The sequence below is a fragment of the Ceratotherium simum genome, chromosome 15, assembly GCF_057802395.1.
Source record: "Ceratotherium simum simum isolate JZ-2026a chromosome 15, ASM5780239v1, whole genome shotgun sequence".
In the NCBI taxonomy this organism is placed as follows: domain Eukaryota; kingdom Metazoa; phylum Chordata; class Mammalia; order Perissodactyla; family Rhinocerotidae; genus Ceratotherium; species Ceratotherium simum.
In genome coordinates this window covers 26,275,985-26,296,845 of record NC_141914.1, presented here as the reverse complement: position 1 = coordinate 26,296,845, position 20,861 = coordinate 26,275,985, and the positions used below count along the sequence as shown (strand labels likewise).

Genomic DNA, 20,861 nt, shown 5'->3' with positions numbered 1-20,861 from the left:
TTTTTATATTGTTTTGATTTTTTTTTGAGTGATGAAGTACATTACCTAATCCATAAACAAACAAGAATCCTTAAATGAAAAAACTTAAATTTTAAAATGTCTTATTTCTAGAATGACTAGTTAAAAATGGAGAGGAAGAGGAAAAAAATGAGAAGAAGATGTGAAGAAAGATGGTAGAGTAAAAAAAGGGAGGAAATACATGCTAAAGAACAAAAGACAGAAAGGATTTGAAACAAGGATGACAAAAGTGGGTAATCAAAAAATAAATGTTTTTGGAAGGTGAATTTGCATTTACGTTCATCTCTGGCTGACGAAGCACTCATAATTGTTCTATTTAGTTTGAGAGGCTGTGAAGGGTTGTTTTTAGCAACAAAGGAACATCTGTACAAATAACTTTTAAGGCATTAATGTTTCTAGTACTTTTTTTGTTAAAGGAAGTTTCTTAATGTTGCTTCTAACTAAATAAACTGTTACTTCTTGATTATTAGAATGTAGCAGATAACTTAAACATGAATTTTCTCCAGTTAATTTATTTTGAGTTAAACTGCTAGCTCCTTGAGGGAAAAAATCATTTCTCATCACTTTGCATGGTGCCCATTGCGTTATCATGCAGAATTTTTAAAATTACTTTATTGAGATATAATTTTCAATATCAAAAAACCCACCCCTTTAAAGTGTACAATTTAATAATTTATAGGATATTCACAGAGTTGTATTACTGTCATCACAATCTAATTTTTAGAATATTTCATCACCCTAAAATCCTATAACCGTTCCCCGCAGCACCAGGCAGTCTTCATCTACTTTCTGTCTCTATGGATTTGCCTATTCTGGATATTTCACATGAATGGAATGATAGAGTGGGCGGTCTTTTGTGTCTAGCTCCTTTCACTTAGCATAATGTTTTAAAGGTTCATTTCTGTTGTAGCATGTATTTTATTCCTTTTTATAGCTGAATAATATTCCATGTATGACCCTCCCACATTTTGTTTATTTGTTCATCAGTTGATGGACATTTGGGTTGTTTTTACTTTTTGGCTGTTACGAATAATGCTGTTATGAATATTCGTGTACAAGTTTTTGTGTGGATATCCATTTTCAGTTCTCTTGGCTGTATGCTGTGGATTGGAATTGCCCATATCATAACTGTGTTTAACATTTTAAGGATCTGCAAAATTGTTTTCCAAAGCAGCTGCGCCATTTAACAATCCTACCAGCCGTGTGTGAAGCTTCCAGTTTCTCTGCATCCATGCTAACACGTGTTATGATCTTTTTAAACTACCGTATTGAGTGTGAAGTAGTATCTCATTGTGATCTTGATTTGCGTTTCCCTAACGAGTAAAGATGTTGAACATCTTTTCATGTACTTATTGGCTATTTGTATATCTTCTTTGGAAAATGTCCATTCAGATCCATTGCCTGTTTTTAAATTAGATTGTCTTTTTGCTATTGAGTTGTAAGAGTTCTTATACATATCCCTAATCCGATATGATTTGCAAATATTTTATCCCATTTCATGGGTTATCTTTTCACTTTTTTTTTTAAACCAACATGAAGTTTATCTTTTAACCATTTTTAAGCATAAAATTTAGTGGCATGAAGTACATTTACAACATTGTGTAACTAAGCAAAAAACTGTACCCATTAAGCAATAACTCCCCTTTCCTCCCTCCTTCCCTCAGTCCCTGATAACCTCTATTCTACTTTCTGTCTCTGAATTTGCCTACTCTAAGTACCTCTAATAAGTGGAATCATTCAGTGTTTGTCCTTTTTGTGTGTGGCTTCTTTCACTTAGCATAATTTCTTCAAGGTCCATCTGTGTTGTAGCATGTATCAGAATTTCATTCTTTTATGGCTGAGTAATATTCCATTGTATGTGTATATCACATTTTGTTTATCCATTCACCTGTTGATGGACACTTGGGTTGCTTCTATCTTTTGATTATTGTGAATAATGCTGCTGTGAGCATTGGTGTACAAATATCTGTTTGAGTGAGTCACTGTTTGCAGTTCATTTGGGTATGTACCTAGGAGTAGAATTGTTGGGTCATATGGTGATTCTGTGTTTAACATTTTGAGGAACCGCCAAACTATTTCCCACAGCAGCTACACCATTTTGTCTTTTCATTTTCTTGATAGTGTCCTTTAAAGCTCAGAAGTTTTTAATTTTGATGAAGGACATTTTATTTTTTGTTTTGTTGCTTGTGCTTTTGGTGTCATATCTAAGAAATTATTGCCTAATCCAAGGTCAAGATTTATTGCTATGTTTTCTTCTAAGAGTTTTATAGTTTTAGTTCCCACATTTAGGCCTGTGATCCATTTTGAGTTAATTTTTGTATATGATGTGAGGTGAGGTAGGTTTCCCACTTCATTCTTTTGCATGTGGATATCAAATTGTCCCAGCATCATTATTGAAAAGACTGTTTTTTGCCCCATTGAAGTGTCTTGGCACGTATGTTGAAAATCAGTTGACCATAAATGTCAGGGTTTATTTCTGGACTCTGAATTCTATTCCTTGATATATATGCCTATCCTTATGCCATTACCACACTGTCTTACTTATTACTGTAGCTTTGTAGAAAGTTTTGAAATTAGGAAGTGTGAGTCTTCCTACTTAGGTTTTCTCTTTCAAGATTGTTTTGCCTCTTCTGGATCCCTTGCATTTCCCTGTGAATTTTAGGATCAGGTTGTCAATTTCTGCTTTGAATCTATAGATCAACTTGGGAAATATTATCATCTTAACAATATTAAGTCTTCTAGTCCATGAATATCATGCAGAATTAACTGAGTTCTAATCACTTCACTAATTTTCTCTTTTATCCTTTCTCACTTTTGAGAAATGACTTTTACTTCTGACCTTAATGAGCTCTATCACCTACATTCTCTATTTCAAAATAAGCACCTATTCTTACTTCTTTCTGAAACATTACCTGTACTCTCCTTCTCTTTTCATCCTAGTTCCTCTGGGTCTTATTCTTTTGATTATTCACCAAATATTCCATTTCAATTTTAGTTCAGTATTCATATTCAGTTTCTCTTCACTGGCTCCTTCCTCTCTGCCTTCAAGTAAATCAGTCTCCTCATCCTCAACAATACTTACTCTAGAATGGATTGCCTCCTAACTGTTACTTCTCATCTCCTTTTTCTCATTTCTTTCACTTCCAGACTTCCTTAATAAGTGGTCTTCTCTCCCAGATGTCATTGCTTTATTAGTTATTCACCCATTAACCCCTTGGCCAAGTGCCATAACTTTTCTGGACTTCAGTATTTCTTTTTTGTAAAATAAGTGAATTGGTCTAGATTAGTTGCGCTAAGCTCTCATTCTAGCCTCTGAACCCTTAGAATCCCTATTCAGAGCCCCTGTATACGCAAGTGGAGCTATTCTGTCCTGAATTCTGGGTGGCAAGCTTAGAGCCATTGGCCATACCAGCATCAGCCTTTGGGGGCCTCTGTGGAACCCCTAAGAGCACAGTTTGAAAGCCACTGCAAAGTCCCTTCAGCCCTAAAATTTGGTAACTCTATAGCAGTTGCAGAAGTTGCATTCATGGAAGTTTCGAATAATTTACTTGTTGCCAAATTAAATTCTCTTCCTAGGCACCATTTCTCCTGGACATTTTATAGTATCTAAACCTTTTGTTGCTCTCTTGTTCCCCACTAAATTTTCTTTTCTTGGCTTTAATCACATACACACAGTCTCTTTAAGTGCTACTTAGCTTAGATTCTGACACTTCCAAGAAGCTTTTCAAAATCATACCAGCTCATAGTAACATTTTTTCCACTAATAATCCACAGTAATAATCATTTATGCCATTCATTTGGCACTTAAAAATTGCACAAAGTATTTTGAGCTACATAAAGATAATTTAGGCCCAGATTCTGACTTAAAGAAATGTAATCTAGTAGAAGAATAGAGATGTACAAAATAATTATTGAGATGAAAGTAATGAGTGCCATAGGAGAGATACAGATGAAGTTCTATGGAAATTTAAATAAGATAAAGATACTTTTCCCCTGGGAGAATAGGGCAAAGTATCCCGGAGGAGATGGGTTGGGTCTTGAAGGGAATATAGTACCTGAACACACAGAGGTGGGCATTGCTGACTGAAGGAGCAGTGTGAATCAAGGCAGAGGTAAAAAGTCATGAGATGGTAGATATTTTGATTTGGCTGCAGGAAAAGATTAAGAAGAGAAATAGTGGGATATAAAGTTATAGAGGTAAACCAGAGCTGGACATAGTTTTATTAGCTGTCTCTATAAAATGTGTGTATCTTGTTTTCCCAATTATCTTATAAGCTCTTTGAAGACAAGTAGTATTGTCATACTTTTAACCTCCTACAGCAGGGTTTTGGGTAGAGGAGAAGTATTCAGTAAAATCTTGTTGAATGTATGAAAGGTTAGAAACAGTAGTTTCCCAAACAAGCATTATTCAGGATAACTTCTTGTCACACCCTTCTCTTTACTTAGACTGTGGTTTTATCAGTAGAAACTATTTTAGATCTCCATAGTAGTGGTTCCTTATAGCTAAGAAGTCCTTATGAAATTTTTTAAAAAATGGGGGCGAGTTGTGTGTCCAGTTAACAGCACTCAGTTTCATTCATTCCCAAAAGGACATGAGAAATGCTGGTTAGAGTTGAGCAAAAGAGAATCAATATAAACAAACTTTACTTTTGAAACTTAGTCTCTAATTTAAGCTCTTTTTATGTTTTAATAAATTCAATTTTTAAGAATATTTTTGTAGGATTTGTATATCATTTAACCACAAATATTTCTGAAAAGAAATGAAGAATTAAAACGGTGTACTCGAATTGTGTTGGATTATGTATGGGTAACATTTTCTTTTTTCAAAGGTTTTTCTAAAATGTTATTTTGTATGATTGAAAAAAAGATTAGAAACATCAGCTACTGTACTGAACCAATGTTCATATTGCTATAAGTTCCTGGTACTACTGGTCTCCATGGAAAGAGGATGTTATGTACACACATAATAGAAAGGCAGAGAAATTGAATATGCCTGCTTTCAGCTTTTTCTTTCCGATGTCATTACACCAATCTCTTTCATTTTTATAATGCAAAATATTCTTGACAAATTAAATTGGAAGGTATATTTAGTATAAGGGAGACTTTTTGTCATTTAAGAAGAACAAAGTATGACAACTTTCAAAAGCCATTTATTTAGAGATTCTTGTGGTAAAGTAATTCATGATTTCACAATATTTGTTTTGTTTTAAATTTTCTATGTCATGTACTAGGTGAAAAACCATTTCGCTGTGATGAATGTGGTATGAGATTCATACAAAAATATCATATGGAAAGGCATAAGAGAACTCACAGTGGAGAAAAACCTTACCAGTGTGAATACTGTTTACAGGTAAGAGGTGTTTTGAAATTCTTTTTTTTTAACCACTTTATTGGAGTATGATTGACATTGAAATTCTTCTATCCTAAATTGTTATAAAATAATTATAATAAAAGTTAAAAATGTTACTACTAGAACTATTTGAAGAACTTAACTGTTGATCAGATTTATAATAGATAATTGGCTCAGCAAATTAGTTTAGAATTGCTTATATTATTATACTTATATCTATCTTTATATTAATTACATTTTTCTTTTCATTTCTTTTCTTGGTTGGCCAAACACACAAACTAAAACAAAAAATTCACTACCAAACTCCGAATTCAACAGTATTTTTCCAGAACAGATCGTGTATTGAAACATAAACGTATGTGCCATGAAAATCATGACAAAAAACTAAACAGATGTGCCATCAAAGGTGGCCTTCTGACATCCGAGGAAGATTCTGGCTTTTCTACATCACCAAAAGATAACTCACTGCCGAAAAAGAAAAGGCAGAAAACTGAGAAAAAATCATCTGGGATGGACAAAGACAGTGCTTTGGACAAATCTGACCTGAAGAAAGACAAAAATGATTACTTGCCTCTTTATTCTTCAAGTACTAAAGTAAAAGATGAGTATATGGTAGCAGAGTATGCCGTTGAAATGCCACATTCTTCTGTTGGGGGATCGCACTTAGAAGATGCATCAGGAGAAATACATCCACCTAAGTTGGTTCTCAAAAAAATTAATAGTAAGAGAAGTCTGAAACAGCCATTGGAGCCAAATCAAACAATTTCGCCTTTATCCACATATGAAGAGAGCAAAGTTTCAAAATATGCTTTTGAACTTGTGGATAAACAAGCTTTACTGGACTCAGAAGGCAATGCTGACATTGATCAGGTTGATAATTTGCAAGAGGGGCCCAGTAAACCTGTGCATAGCAGTACTAATTATGATGATGCTATGCAGTTTTTGAAGAAGAAGAGATATCTTCAAGCAGCAAGTAACAACAGTAGGGAGTATGCGCTGAATGTGGGTACCATCGCGTCTCAGCCTTCTGTAACACAAGCAGCTGTGGCAAGTGTCATTGATGAAAGTACCACAGCATCCATATTAGATTCACAGGCACTGAATGTGGAGATAAAGAGTAATCATGACAAAAATGTTATTCCAGATGAGGTCCTGCAGACTCTGTTGGATCATTATTCCCATAAAGCTAATGGACAGCATGAGATATCATTCAGTGTTGCGGACACTGAGGTGACTTCTAGCATATCAATAAATTCTTCAGAAGTACCTGAGGTCACCCAGTCAGAGAATGTTGGATCAAGCTCCCAAGCATCCTCATCAGATAAAGCCAACATGTTGCAGGAATACTCAAAGTTTCTGCAGCAGGCTTTGGACAGAACTAGCCAAAATGATGCCTATTTGAATAGCCCGAGCCTTAACTTTGTGACTGATAACCAGACCCTTCCGAATCAGCCAGCATTCTCTTCCATAGACAAGCAAGTCTATGCAGCGATGCCCATCAATAGCTTTCGATCAGGAATGAATTCTCCACTAAGAACAACTCCAGATAAGTCCCACTTTGGACTAATAGTTGGTGATTCACAGCACTCGTTTCCCTTTTCAGGTGATGAGACAAACCATGCTTCTGCCACATCAACACAGGACTTCTTGGATCAAGTGACTTCTCAGAAGAAAGCTGAGGCCCAGCCTGTCCACCAAGCTTACCAAATGAGCTCCTTTGAACAGCCCTTCCGTGCTCCATATCATGGATCGAGAGCTGGAATAGCTACTCAATTTAGCACTGCCAATGGACAGGTGAACCTTCGGGGACCAGGGACAAGTGCTGAATTTCCAGAATTTCCCTTGGTGAATGTAAATGATAGTAGAGCTGGGATGACATCTTCACCTGATGCCACAACTGGCCAGACTTTTGGCTAAAAAAAATGTGTAAATAATACTGGCACTTTAGAACAGATTAATCAAGAGTGGGGTTACTCTGCATAAAATGGAGTGCTGTACAGATTTAAGAGCAATGCGTTATAACAGGTTAAGCTGATATGAATAGCAAGATAATCCAATAACTGCATTTTGTTTGGTTAGTCAGCATTCTTTGAACTGCCTTACATGTTGTCACCTTTATAGAAGCAACGCATTACTTGTTTTAGATCAGAAACTTGCTATTCCACCTACACCAAGTTTAAAAGGAAAAAAAAAGACTTTCGCACAATTGTTTCCTAACTGATAACATTGTACATTCTTAGGAGGGTAGTAATTGTGTGAAATTTACTCATACTGTTTCTAAGCATAGTCATTGCACTTCAGCAGGGAATCTGAGTATAATTTACAGACAGAGTGAACTTAAAAGTTTAAATGTTAAGAGATTATGGCTTAAATAAATTAATGTGTCCTATAGGGGGATAAAAAGAAACCAAGATACCACCTTTTAAAAAGAATGATAATGCCATATACCCTTGATTTTCATTTTGCATTATATTGACTTTTTTTTTGGAGAAAAAAAGTAATAAAAATCTGATAGTCTAAGACTCCACTATTTAAAAGCCTAATTACTTTTAAAATATGCATACTTTCAAAACTTTTACCAAAATACATAACTGTTGAAGCATTCACTTCTCTATGGAAGTATGCATATTGGTGTCAGTTTCTTTGTACAGTTGTACCTAGATATTTTTTATGATTTTTCATGTGCAAGTATCAAGGTTTTGAAGTTTTAGTAAAAAGATATTCTGTAGATTACATTCCCAAGAACATAATGCTTACACAAAATGTATATTCCACGTTTTAAAGCTTAATTGTATTTTACTTTACATATACACTTCAGTTAACATAGAGCACTTAGAATCTATTTGGTATTTTTGATTTCTCAAAGTAAAAAAAAATTTAGATTTTTAGGTTTGGTATGGTTGTGTCATAATCATCTCATAATTGACAATTTTAATTTTTGGCAATAAAAGGAAATTGGATATCTTTGGAACTGTAAAACTTGGTTTAATCCTTCTCTTTCTAGAATCTTGATAGATTGGATAATTAAACAGTATCCAGAGAAACTAAAGAAATGGGCATTTTAATTGCTTATTTTATCTTGAGTTACTTTTTAATGAACACTGCTCATTACAATTTTACAAACCAAAAGTGTTTACTAATTCTAGTAACTACAGTTTCTTTTTCAGCTAGATGAGTGATCGGAAACTTTTTGTTGCATTTCAAAATCTAAATAAACTACAGACTTTATCCTTATACCACGAATGTTTTTTTTTTTAATACTTTGTCTTAAAATAATACAGCATGGTACAATAAATAGTGCTTATATATATGTACATATATATGCTTTTCTAAAGAATGATGGTTTGAGTTACATGTCGGACAGTTTTAATTTTTTTTGAAAATAACATTAGTTATATTGATTTTATTATCCTCTTTAATTTTTTCCGACTTTTTAGTTTTTTTATTTTAAATTTCTGCCATCTTTGTCACAATGCACATACTGATATGGCACCAGTGATATTCTAAAATTAGTACCCTTGGAAAATGAAACTTTGTTATTATTAATTTCCATTTTAACTTTTATATTGGCCCTATAGATCTGCAGTCTTTGTTTCAGTATAGAATGTTATACATTTAAATTATTTTTTTTCTTTTATTTAATGTTATCCCAAGACTGTTCTCATAAAGAAAGGGAACAAAGAAATATCTACCCTTAACATCTTTTACATTTATTTTGAATATATTGGTGTTTTTATGATAAGGAATATAAATTATGTTTAATGTGGTTTCCTCTACACTTTGGTTATTAAGCTTTGCTTGAAATATTAATTTTCCCATTTGACAGCTTTCTTTGCTGCCAAATTTGTCAAGAATTTTAGACTTCTTTGAAGTAGATATTAAGTTCTGCCATTATTGACTCTTAAGAGTGGTGTGTGTTGTGTTGCACATCAAAATTGCCAGAAGGCTTCATTCAGGTGAGATGTTAACAATGGAACTGTGCTCACTCTAGATAGGCATTTGTTTTTTTCTAACACTACTATTTGATGATAGTAGGCATTTATGTCCTGAGTTGATTTTTTTTTTTTTTGAGCCTGATCAAAAATTTTGTTCTGTTGAGAATTTGATGCAGTTCTTGGTACAGTATCAAGATTTGTGTGTGTGTTTGAACATCACCAGCACAGTTTTTAGAATGTGACTCTACTTCTGAGCAGTTAGGGTAAGCTAAGGAAGGAAGACTTGAAAATGGTAGTGATGCACGCAGGATTTCAGGTGTTGTATTCGTGTCTTCAGCACATTTCTTTAAATCTACATAATGGCAGACTTTTTACCACATTATGAGCATTTTTGTGATAAGTGATACTTGGGCATAACTTATTGACTTAGCATTTAAGTATAGTCATTGCTCTCTTACTGTGAAATTCTAAATGCCTACCAGAGTTACCTTGTATTATCATCATGTGATAAACATCTCACCAGTTTGGGTTTCCCCACTTTGGTTCAGAAAGTGACTTAATTTGTACCTGGGCATTAATAGAGAAAGCAAGTAGCATTTTGTGCTGCTTTAGATCAGAATATTAAGGATATGAGATATCCTTTTGCAATTTGTGTTTCTCATTTCTCTGTTAGCAAGTTGTTCTATTCAAACATGCTCTTACACCCTTACACTTGTGGGCAACGTGAGTGAGGACCTGCTCTTGTGTTTGAGAATGGGAAACAGATCACGTTAGATGAGGTAACATCTCTGGAACATCTTCTAAAAACGTTTTGGTTTTTTTTAAACTTCTTATTGCACACACATTTCATTTGGTTCAGAATATTTGAGTGGCTCTTAAAGTTTTTGGATCTACTTGCAAATTTTCTACCCGATACCATAGAGATCCATCCTTTTAGCTCTGGCTGAGAACTGTCAGTGGTCTGGTAATTTTCTCTTTGAGAGGCAAAGAGGCCTTGTGCTCAGGGTAGGCTTTCATTTCCACAGAGGAGAGAAACTTGCAAAGTGCCAGCTAGCTTAGATCTTTTGCCACTTCTTTCATTTTATTAATTTGGGTTTTTAAAGGGCTGTTTAAAAAAAAAAAAAAAAGCCGGGAAACTTTAAAAGTAGGCATTACTGTAGTACTACATTTCTTAGACTTAGAACATTTTAAAGTAGAACTTGTTTTTTCACAGTATATTTACTTGAAGAAGCACTATTATAATCAATGAGAAACTTTTTGACTTTGCAATTTAATTTAAACTTTTCCGTTTCAAATTACTTTATTTCAGGGAAATAAATTTCCAGTTGTTTTTGCTATATTCTGCAAATAAAAACCGTATGTTTCCTTTTTTCACCTAAACTTTAGTAGGAAACAAACTAAAGCAGACAAACATTTCTTGTTGTGTTTGTTGCTTTCTTTAATCCAATGGATAAAAAAGTAAAACCCTGTAAACATTATTTTATTTTTTTATGCAATACCATGCTGTAAATATGGTTCATCAAATAAGGATGTACCTATGATTGAATCTTTAATTCTGCACAGTTAAGAGTTTATATATAAACGTGTCTTGACAATCAAGGACTTTTATGTGAGTCTTCCTTTATGATGTTTATTAATGTTATGCATTCCATTTGTTTTGAAGTGAGTACCAATGTGCTAATTTGTATTGTCTGAAAGTATGTAATGTTTTTACAGCTTGTTTTTAAGAATCTGTAAATATGTACAAACAAATCACAGTACTGCTTTATGTTAGAAGGCATATGATGTTGTACTGTATGTAAGCAATAATACATAGCAGTGCTAACTTTACAAGTAGCATCAGGAAAGTTCTAAAAACATTTCAGAGTTATTAATTATCCTTATTTCATTTAATAATGATTATCTTTAATCAGTTTTTATAAGCAAATTCCATTGTTCCTCCTATTGGAACATAACACTGTTTACACAGCATAATTGAAGTTGCAGGGGAGACAGGCTAAATCTGACTTCATCTGTACTCACTTTCACTAAGCATTGAATGGCCTTACCACTCTTCTGCAAGATGGAGGAAGACCGAAAAACTTAGTGCCCATCACACTGAAGGAAGGGGGTGTGGTTTTTCCTGCTTCTGTACTGCTACCTAACTTTGTGGTTTGCTTTGGATTTTAATATTTGTTTCTATTTTAGAGTCAAGCCCATAAGTTTTGAGGTGACTTCAGCTCCATTGTGAAGTAGATAGTTCTCTTCGTATTTCATAGCTACATTTCAATAATTCTAAACTTTCTACTTTGATTTTTAGATACTTATTTTTCAAGCTTGATTTCTCAGCTGATCAGATGAATTTATTCAACTTCAATACAAAGAAAGACAAACCTATTGTAGTTGGAATTGAGTAGATATTATACTATACAGAACAGCTAACTATTTGAAAACACAGCTTTAGAAATAAAACCGCCAATTTATAAATGTATATGACCTACATTTTATAGGAGAAATGTTTTTAAATGCTAGTCATTTATATAATGTGCTTTGAAGGATTTGCTAGTCCACTTCTGTCACTTTTTAGTACACTGGTATCTTTTATATGTAATGTATGCTTTTTATTATTGTAGCAAAGCATTTCAGTAGAAAGAATTTTGCAACAATATGGGGGAAATTTTTCATTGTTGGATTTGAATTATACTGGATTTTATCTGTGTAGTCTTACTTGTCTTTATTTTAATGCTGTCTGGAAGGGAACTTGGTATCCAAATAAAGCAGGTAACCTCATTTTACTTCAAGGGCATACTGTGTAGTGCTGAATTTAATCTGGAAATCTGATGATTTTGACAAGAAAAACAAGTTTATAACAATTGTACAGAAGAAATTAAATGTGTGATGGAAATCCTGATGGTGGAGCACGTTGAATTTTCTGATACATAGTGTTATTTTCCTGGGATCCCCAATGCCTTCTTTGTATTTCAACTAATAAAGGAAAAACTCTGTCATTGAAACTGGTAGGATAATAGGATATTCTGATTATACAGTATTACTTTTCCTATCTCACTTTATGACCCTTTCTCAATCACTGTAAATTTTTATTTTCTATTTCCTATTGATGATTAAACATGTACATAATATAGACATTGTTGTATAGAGCTGAATAAATTGGGTTGCTATGTTTGAATGGGTAACTAAGAAATATGGATACTGAGAATTCATAAAATGCCAGGACAAATTTCAAGGAGAAAAGGGGACATCATGTATCCTGGGAAGGTCACAGCAAATGTTTCTTCAACACTCTGGGAAATCAATGTGAAAGAATCAACTACAAACTCAGTATCTGATACAAGTGGGTATTTCCTTCCTCATCTCCCCTCAAATGTATGAGTACTAAATTTCAGAATCTACTCAGGTGAAAATTGCTTTGCAATGAAACTTATCACATTGAAATTTTCACTGTTAAATAAAAAGATATTTGTGATATTTTTAAATACAAACTTTTACATCAGTAGTCAGCAGCCTGACAATTGAAATTCGGTAAGTCAATATATTTTAGAATATATTTTACCCTCCAAGTAGAATTGTTTTTAAACAATTGGGAGGATTTTTTTTGTTTAAATGCGTTTTTTATTGTCATTGTAAGAGTAAAATCTTGCTTGACCCCATATTATGCCATGAATGAATTGCTGGGCCTTGTGAAAGCTTGTTTCATGCGTAATCATGGAACACAGAAATGTTCTTTAAACTGACCTGCTCACTAAGAGGTTTAATGAATTTCACAGCTTCTGGCATTATTGTCATGTAGTTAACCTTGCCATTTGGAATTTATAATACCATTTTATGTATTGTGATACTAAAAGAAGTTGTTTTGTTTTATTTTTAATTGAATTATTAGACTAATTTATATTTGCAAATTCTGCATTTTAAATGTGGACACTGGCTATTTGAAAAATAAAAAAAAATACAGAATACAGTTTTATGAATAATTTCCTAGCTGAGTTTTTCACAATATTCTGAACCAAATAACGGTAAATATTTAAAAACTGTGGTATGTAGATTAATATTAAAAACAGAAAAGGATGTCTGTATGGAATTGACAATTTGTCACACAAATTGGGTAACAATTAGCAGGGCCATTACTGTAGCTTTGTGAAGAATGTTATTTAACAGGCAGTTCTAAGGTTCAGGAGTCAAATGTTACTGTGGTCCAATACTTTAAGACTTGAAATATGTTTAACAGAGCTAAGAATATATGTGATATTTTTTCTTTACAGATCAGATTCTATTTAGTCCATCATCATACGTGGGATTTTTTTTTTTTCCTCTTAGTGAAGATAGTTTCTTTTTATCCATTTACCACCTTGCCAGTCCCCTATCTTGTGACCAGTGGGAGCCACTGCCAGAAAACTGTTTGCAGTTAGGAGTGCAGTCTGGGTCCTTGGGATAAATATAAACTAATTGGCCTTTTTAGAGATTGATCCTAGGGCCCTGGCTTTTTTAGCATGGTACTTTAACCAATTATACATAATAATACCACTGATAGTCTATTAATCTGTTTCCTAGATTCCAGTTTTCCTTGATTGATTAGGAATGGTAGGGAAGGGGCCGGCCCGGTGGTGCAGTGGCGCAGAGGTTAAGTGCACGTGCTCCGCCGCGGTGGCCCGGGGTTCGCAGGTTCAGATCCTGGTTGCGCACCAACATGCTGCTTGTCAAGCCATGCTATGGCGGCGTCCCATATAAAGTAGAGGAAGATGAGCACGGATGTTAGCTCAGAGCCAATCTTCCTCAACAAAAAGAGGAGGATTGGCATAGGATGTTAGCTCAGGGCTGGACTTCCTCACAAAAAAAAAAAAAAAAAGGAATGGTAGGGAGAGGGGTGGGGAGATAGTCTATGTGATACTTCTCCCACCTTCTGAAGATCACAAGGAAAAATCAGATTGAAGTCACTTGAATTAATGTGTTGTCATTGAGTCTTACTTGACAAATTATCGTGCACAAAAGGAGTATGAAGGTTTTTCTGATTATACGTTTGGATGGAATTTTAAATTTTTTTCAGAGTGCTGGCTTTTGTGTGTGTGTGTGTTTTTCCTCTCTCCTTTGGTGAACCTGATAAGGTATCAGGATAAATTATATCCATTTGATGGATAAAAAATCAATGGAGCAGAAAATTTTAAGTGAATTAAAGGTAAATTTTGGGTCTCAGTTCTTTTGTCATTTTCAAATGCCCTTCAAAAGGACATTTATAGTAAAACATTATGCACACACTCATGCAGATGTATATACATATGTGTAAGAGCTGGGATGTGAAATGTGATACTGTAAATGAGAAGGACATTTTCAAAGTGATTTTCAAACTACTGGGAAAACTCAAGTTTAGAAATGGACTTGAGGGCCGGCCCCGTGGCTTAGGGGTTAAGTGCGCGCGCTCCGCTGCTGGTGGCCTGGGTTCCGATCCCGGGCGCACACCGACGCGCCGCTTCTCTGGCCATGCTGAGGCTGCGTCCCATGTACAGCAACTAGAAGGATGTGCAGCTATGACACACAACTATCCACTGGGGCTTTGGGGGAAAAAAATAAATAAATAGAAATGGACTTGAATTGTAAAATAGAGAACATTTGAGCCTTTGCATATTTACCCGTTTATACAGATGAACTTTTAAAATTATAACTTTCTTAATTTTCCCTAGCTTCTCCCATTCTTAAAAGATTCTGAAACTATGATGCCTGTGTCAAGGTGGCGAAGAGGGCCAAAGAAATATGATAGTAATTGTGTTTTTTATGGATTTGCATCCTTCCTTGCTGGGGTGTAGTATTCATTCAGCATCGATCACCTACTTAGTAACAGGCATTGTGCTAGTTGCAAATAATAGACGGTTGAGGCTACTGGCATCTTTGAGCATCTGAGAGGTATTTCTAATGGTATCAATTGAAGGATGCACTGTTGTACTTGAGATTATTAAAGCAAATATGGAGTATTAAGATGTGTTGGGTGTTGTGCTGAGTATTTTGTGTGTGTGTGTGTGAGAAAGACCAGCCCTGAGCTAACATCCAATGCCAATCCTCCTCTTTTTTGCTGAGGAAGACTGGGCCTGGGCTAACATCTGTGCCCATCTTCCTCTTCTTTATATGGGACGCCACCACAGCATGGCTTAACAAGCGGTGCATTGGTGCACGCCCGGGATCTGAACCGGTGAACCCCGGGCTGCCGCAGCAGAGCACGCAGACTTAACCCCTTGCACCACCAGGCCGGCCCCTGTGCTGAGTAATTTATATTTCATTCCTCAACAAATGGGTAAGTAGTAGTCCTTTTTTTGGGACAGTTTTTAGAAAATATAATTTTAATAAATTGGTTGCAGAAGATAGAAAGTATATACAGACCAAGAGAGTAAATAGAGAACATTGTCAAAAATTATCCCCTATTAAAATACCAAACTTAGGAGGAGGATTCAAACCTGGACTGTGGAAATGAGACAGTAGGCTTTATTCAGAAGGATTTGACCTAGTACAGGAGTGGGAGATTAACGCTCTATAGGGATTCACAAACCTGAGAGTAAAAATACACTAGAGGATCACCTATACCTTATTGGGCATTTGGAAATGGATGCTGGCAGATGCTTTCCTGGAAGTAGGAGAACTCACTGAACCAATGCTAGTTAGTCATTCTAGCACAGTCTTCATGGAATGTTATTTTAAATCCGTTGAAGTCATACACTACTAGTCAGTACTCTCAGGCTCTGATTATGATGCTCTTCATGTCAAATAACTTCCACTAGCCCCTAATTATCTGATATTCCTTTTTCCTTGACCATTTCCTTCAAGGTGTTTGGGCCACTGTAAAACTTACCTTTCTAAACCTTTAATATGATATTTTCCTTTGTTTCTATATGGGAACTCCAGCACTATCATGCAATTTTTGTCAATGACAATATGAGGATTAAGCCTGACTGCTAGGGCACAAAATTAAATGGCAGAAAGAGGACACACCTGAGTAGATGCCTTGAGAACAACTCGGGACTTCACAGGAGACATTGGCTGAGAGCAGGTGTCCCAAGCAGTTTGCTGAGTTGGCCCTCGTGGTTAGAGAACAGATGATGGCACTCAAAGGGAGCATAGCCAGTGCTGTGTGGGACAGCTTTAAATGAACTGTGTGTGATTTTGTTGAGGATTGTGAGACTGCAGTGATGTAGTTTGGTAATATTCTACAGGCTGCGTGGGCAGGTGAGGAGCAGTGAAATGAGCAAGGGACTTAGAAGCAAGAAACTTTTAAGTTGTTGCTCTACTTTGATTTATTTGTGTAACATATTCAAGTCACTTCCTGAGCCTCAGTTTTTTCATCTGTAAGATGGGGATAATAAAAGTATTTCTCAGAGTTGCCATGAATATCAAATTATTCGAGATAACTTGTAAACTATAAAGCACTAAACGAACATTTCCCACTTCAGATTTTAGAAGTGGCACAGAGGCAAGAGAGAGCAGAACTAGACAAGTGTTGGAAGCCTTTTTCTTGTAAAGCAGAGCATGTGAGCAATTCCTGACTTGCTGACAATATCATCTTTCAAAAGACTGGAGAAGATATGAGAGGGTCTGTCTGGTTTTAACTGACCAGCAAGGAATAACTAGTTAGTGAGGTGGAAGTGACAGGAGTTTTGTGAATTTATGATTCCATTATCACAGACCCTGGAAGGGATGGAACATTCTGGAGAACAACGTATATTGCAGTGAATGAGAAGCAAAAGTCAGTAGGCTTGTAGGGAAAAAGAAAAGAGGCAGAAACATCGTTCTACAAAAGTAAGAATATATTGAACTTCTCAATCCCAAGCTATTGGTTAGTCGTGAATAGGAACCTGGCTGTGCATGAGACAGAAACAAAAGTCATGGACGGTGAGTGTGGAACGCTGCAGCCAGCTTCACCAGGCAGGAGGGAGGGGTACGTGTCTGCGTGCATGCTGTGGGCCTGCCTCTAACCTTTTTCTCTTTCATTTTTCTTTCACCATTTCTGTTCATTCTTTGCTATCTCCTTTGTTTTCTTCCTCCTGACACGTGCTGTAGCAGGGATACACCAGACAAAAACAGCTGACTAATGGTATGTGATGCCCGGCCTTTCATGCAAGTTAGGTTTATTTATCTTAAATGTTTTTTAGTATTAATATTTCAGGAAAATTCAAAACTAATTGTTCATCAGGAAAAGATTTTAGGATTCCTAGATTCGTTTGTAAGCTTCTTGAGGGCATTTTGTTCACAGAATACAGAACAGTGCCTCACACATAATGAGTGTGCCTCACACACATATGTGCCTCACACGTATGAATGAATATGGGATAAAGAGGCATTAGCAGTGAAGGTGTTAGAAGTAATGGTGGAGATTTGGTGGCATTAAGATAATGCTATGATCAGGGAGTCTGGAAATACCAGATTTCTGCACTCCACTACGAACTTCTAAAAAAGATTCCCAAAGGAGACACACTCAAGGGTCAGTGGCTACTGGGAAACAAGGTATCTTATTACGTGCTGGACCTGCTTCCTGAACCCTAGTGTAGACATGGGCCAGGGGATGGGGCAGAACTACAGGCCTCTAGAGCCATTGCCTTTGTCTTGGCACCTTGCTACTCTCTGGCTGCAGAGAAATCAGAGCATCTCAATATATGAGAAGAGTGTGTCAAGAGCAGGACAGCCAGGACTCCATCAATGAGCAAGTGGACCCCAGCCCTTTCCCCACCCCAGTAGCATAGGAACAAAGAGAGGAAAAACAAAAAAGAGCCGTGTCCACGTGTGTGACCTATTAATAGGAAATGACCTTGGTTACTGCTGGATGTGGTGCAATAAATGTTCTACGATCTGATCAACCAGACTGGCAACTCACAGCGGGCAGGGCTTGTGAATATTTCTCAGATCCTTTCGAACCCTCTCTCCCTTTACCACTACACAGCCCAAGCCACCCTCAAGTCTTTCCTGGGCTCCTGCAACTTTCTGTACATCAACTCTTTTCTCCAGGTAACAACCATGCAAACCCTCTTCAGAAGCTTCTCAGTTGCTATTTGGATAAACACTAAGCTCCTTACCCTGGCCCTACATGGTCGTCCACTGCCCATAGCCCCAGCTTCCCCCACAGTGAGCCTCTCATCCTCTCTGCTCTCTCACTACTGAACTGCTTTCAGCCTCTCATACTTGGTTGTGCCCTCTTCTGCCACAAAGTCAGAGTTTTCCCTACACTCTTTACCCATCAAACCTGCCACCCCGATTTCAGCCCCATCACTTCCTCAGAAAAGCTTATCCTGATCTCCCTGATAAGGTCATAGCCACCCTCCCCATTTGTACCCCCCAAACCATTTCAGAGTCTTGAACCACCCTGTACAGTTCCTTCCTAACACAGATGGCTGTAATCATCTGCTTTGTTAGTGTGAGAATTTGATTTGATTTCTCGTCCATCCGGAGCCATCTTGTGTCAGTGTTGGGCACGGTGCTTGGTGATCAACAGATATCTGGTGAGTATGGCTGTGGGAGAGCATCCAGGCCCTGCGAGTGACACCCGAGGGTGCAAAGAGACCTGCAGGTCCCATAGAGGAAGCACTACCAGGGATTTTGAGGCTCTGTGAATAGCAGCAGTGGGACCAGAAAATTGGTCATGTGAGTTTCAAAACAGGAGGAAAGATGGTGTATTTTGAAAACAAAAGCTGAGCTGGACTGCAATCCCCAGCAAAATTCTAGAATGTTCATAACAACTCTGCTAGGCTTGGCAGGTCTTATTAACTTCATGTTAGAAATGAGGGAACTGAGGCTCAGGTGCATTCAAGACCCTGGACAAGGTCACACAGTGAAAAGGGAGAACAGGACTCTAATTCAGACCTGACTTCTCTCATCTCGACTCCTGAAGGTCTGTCACTGGGTCTTCCGTATATGATATTTAAGCAAATGCTGAATGCTAATTGCACTCTTGTCACAGTCCAGTAAGGCTCCCATTGTCATCCATAAAATAAACTGGACCCTGTTCATTAGGCTTCTCTCTGCATCACGTCTTCTCATGGTTCCACCAGGTTCTGGCTCACACCAGATGCCAGGTGGCTGATACAGGGAGAAAACCTTTCTCTTGTCAAAGGGCACAACCCTAGAGTCAACAAATAGCTTAGATCCTGGAAGAGAAACCTGCTCAACAGGAGCTGGGGACACCTGCCAGAAGGACAGTGGCGGCCCCTCCCCTTTCGTGAGCCCCACCCTGGGAAGCAGAGCAAGACTAGTCTTCCTGGGGTCCCGCCCCCACCTCGGGAACTGGGAGCTCTCAGGCTGTGTGAAGGGCTTCTACCTTAGTCAGATTTCATGTCCTGAGTTGCCCCCTTCCAACTTCCAGTAATGCCTGATAGCCTTTCTGACAGACTTCCGTCTTGCATCTGAGGCTCTTGGATATGCATCTCAAAGTTCAGGAAGAAGGAAAATCTTTTTCTGTCACCTGAGTTAGAGAGGCTGCATTGTGTAGAGGAGACACTGGAACCAGACCTAGGTTCAAATCCTGACTCCATCTTCAGAGCCAGCAAACTTAGCATGTGCAGAACTCCCGCGATTTTGTTAAATAGGCAGTCATGCCCCAGGGGGGTGCATCACAATGACCAAGTAAAAAGAAAAGAAAAAGAAAAAAAATATATAGTACATTACCTGTGCTCCCTGAGTGGTATATTTCACACCTTCTCCTCGTCATTGAAAATTATAACTGAAGTAACACCATGATGGGGAAGATGTATTCTAACATTCTAACTCTCAGGTATTTTAGAGAAGGGCAACACCCTACCCCCCCACCCCCCGGCAGAAAAAATCTATTGATCTAGATATACCATGGTTTTTAACCTTGGCTGTACCTTAGAGTCACCTGAGGAGTTTAAAGAAAATGCTGATGTCCAGGCCCCACCCCAGACCCAGGTATTCGTGTTTTCTGAAACCACCCCCAGATGACTATAAAGTACAGCCTGGGGAGAGGACCACCAGACTAGCTGACCCACCTCTTACGGCCCTTCTGTATATCTGATTGTAGGCTAGGCTGTGAGGTATGTTTTTGTATATATACATATTTACATCATGATTTAATGTTCTGTTCACATTTCTGTTTTGTCCAAGTTCTGATCCCTTTCCCAGGGTTCAGACTTCCTGACAAATGAGGTCACTTTTCAAGACATGGTTTCTTCTCCAACCTTCACACAGAAGGCAGTTCTCAGCACCTACCACTGGAAAGAAAAGACATCAAGGAGCTCCTGTCCGTGGCTGAGCAGGGCAAGACCCATAGAGCAACGACCTCACTACTGTAGGCTTCAGCTTGAGCTGGAGTTGTTCCTGAATAGAAAAAAGGTCAGTGTAAGAACAATATTATGGTTTTGCTATATGATGGGGCTGCAATAACAGTGAATTCAAACAATGAAATGAATAAAAATACTGTGAAAGGAAACAAAACATGTTTTACCTTGGCTGGATGCACTCTGTATTCACTATCTATTGCTGAGTAACTAATGACCCCAAAACATCATGGCTTAAAACAACAATAATTTATTATAGCTCATGGTTTCTGTGGTCAGGAATTCAGATGGAGCCCAGGAAGG

The 20,861-nt window shown here is 37.1% G+C and overlaps 1 protein-coding gene across 6 annotated transcripts in view; it reads left to right on the top strand.

The window, feature by feature from the left end:
• Positions 1-12,426, top strand: part of ZNF148 (zinc finger protein 148) — a 122,582-nt gene extending 110,156 nt beyond the window's left edge. For all 6 annotated transcript variants that reach the window (XM_087439735.1, XM_087439740.1, XM_087439739.1 and 3 more), the window contains 2 exons: positions 5,250-5,368; positions 5,687-12,426. In XM_087439735.1, the coding sequence (XP_087295861.1) occupies positions 5,250-5,368; positions 5,687-7,285 (1,718 nt within the window). In that variant the 3' untranslated portion in view covers positions 7,286-12,426. The remainder of the gene's footprint in view (positions 1-5,249; positions 5,369-5,686) is intronic.
• The last annotated feature ends 8,435 nt before the right edge of the window (positions 12,427-20,861 follow it).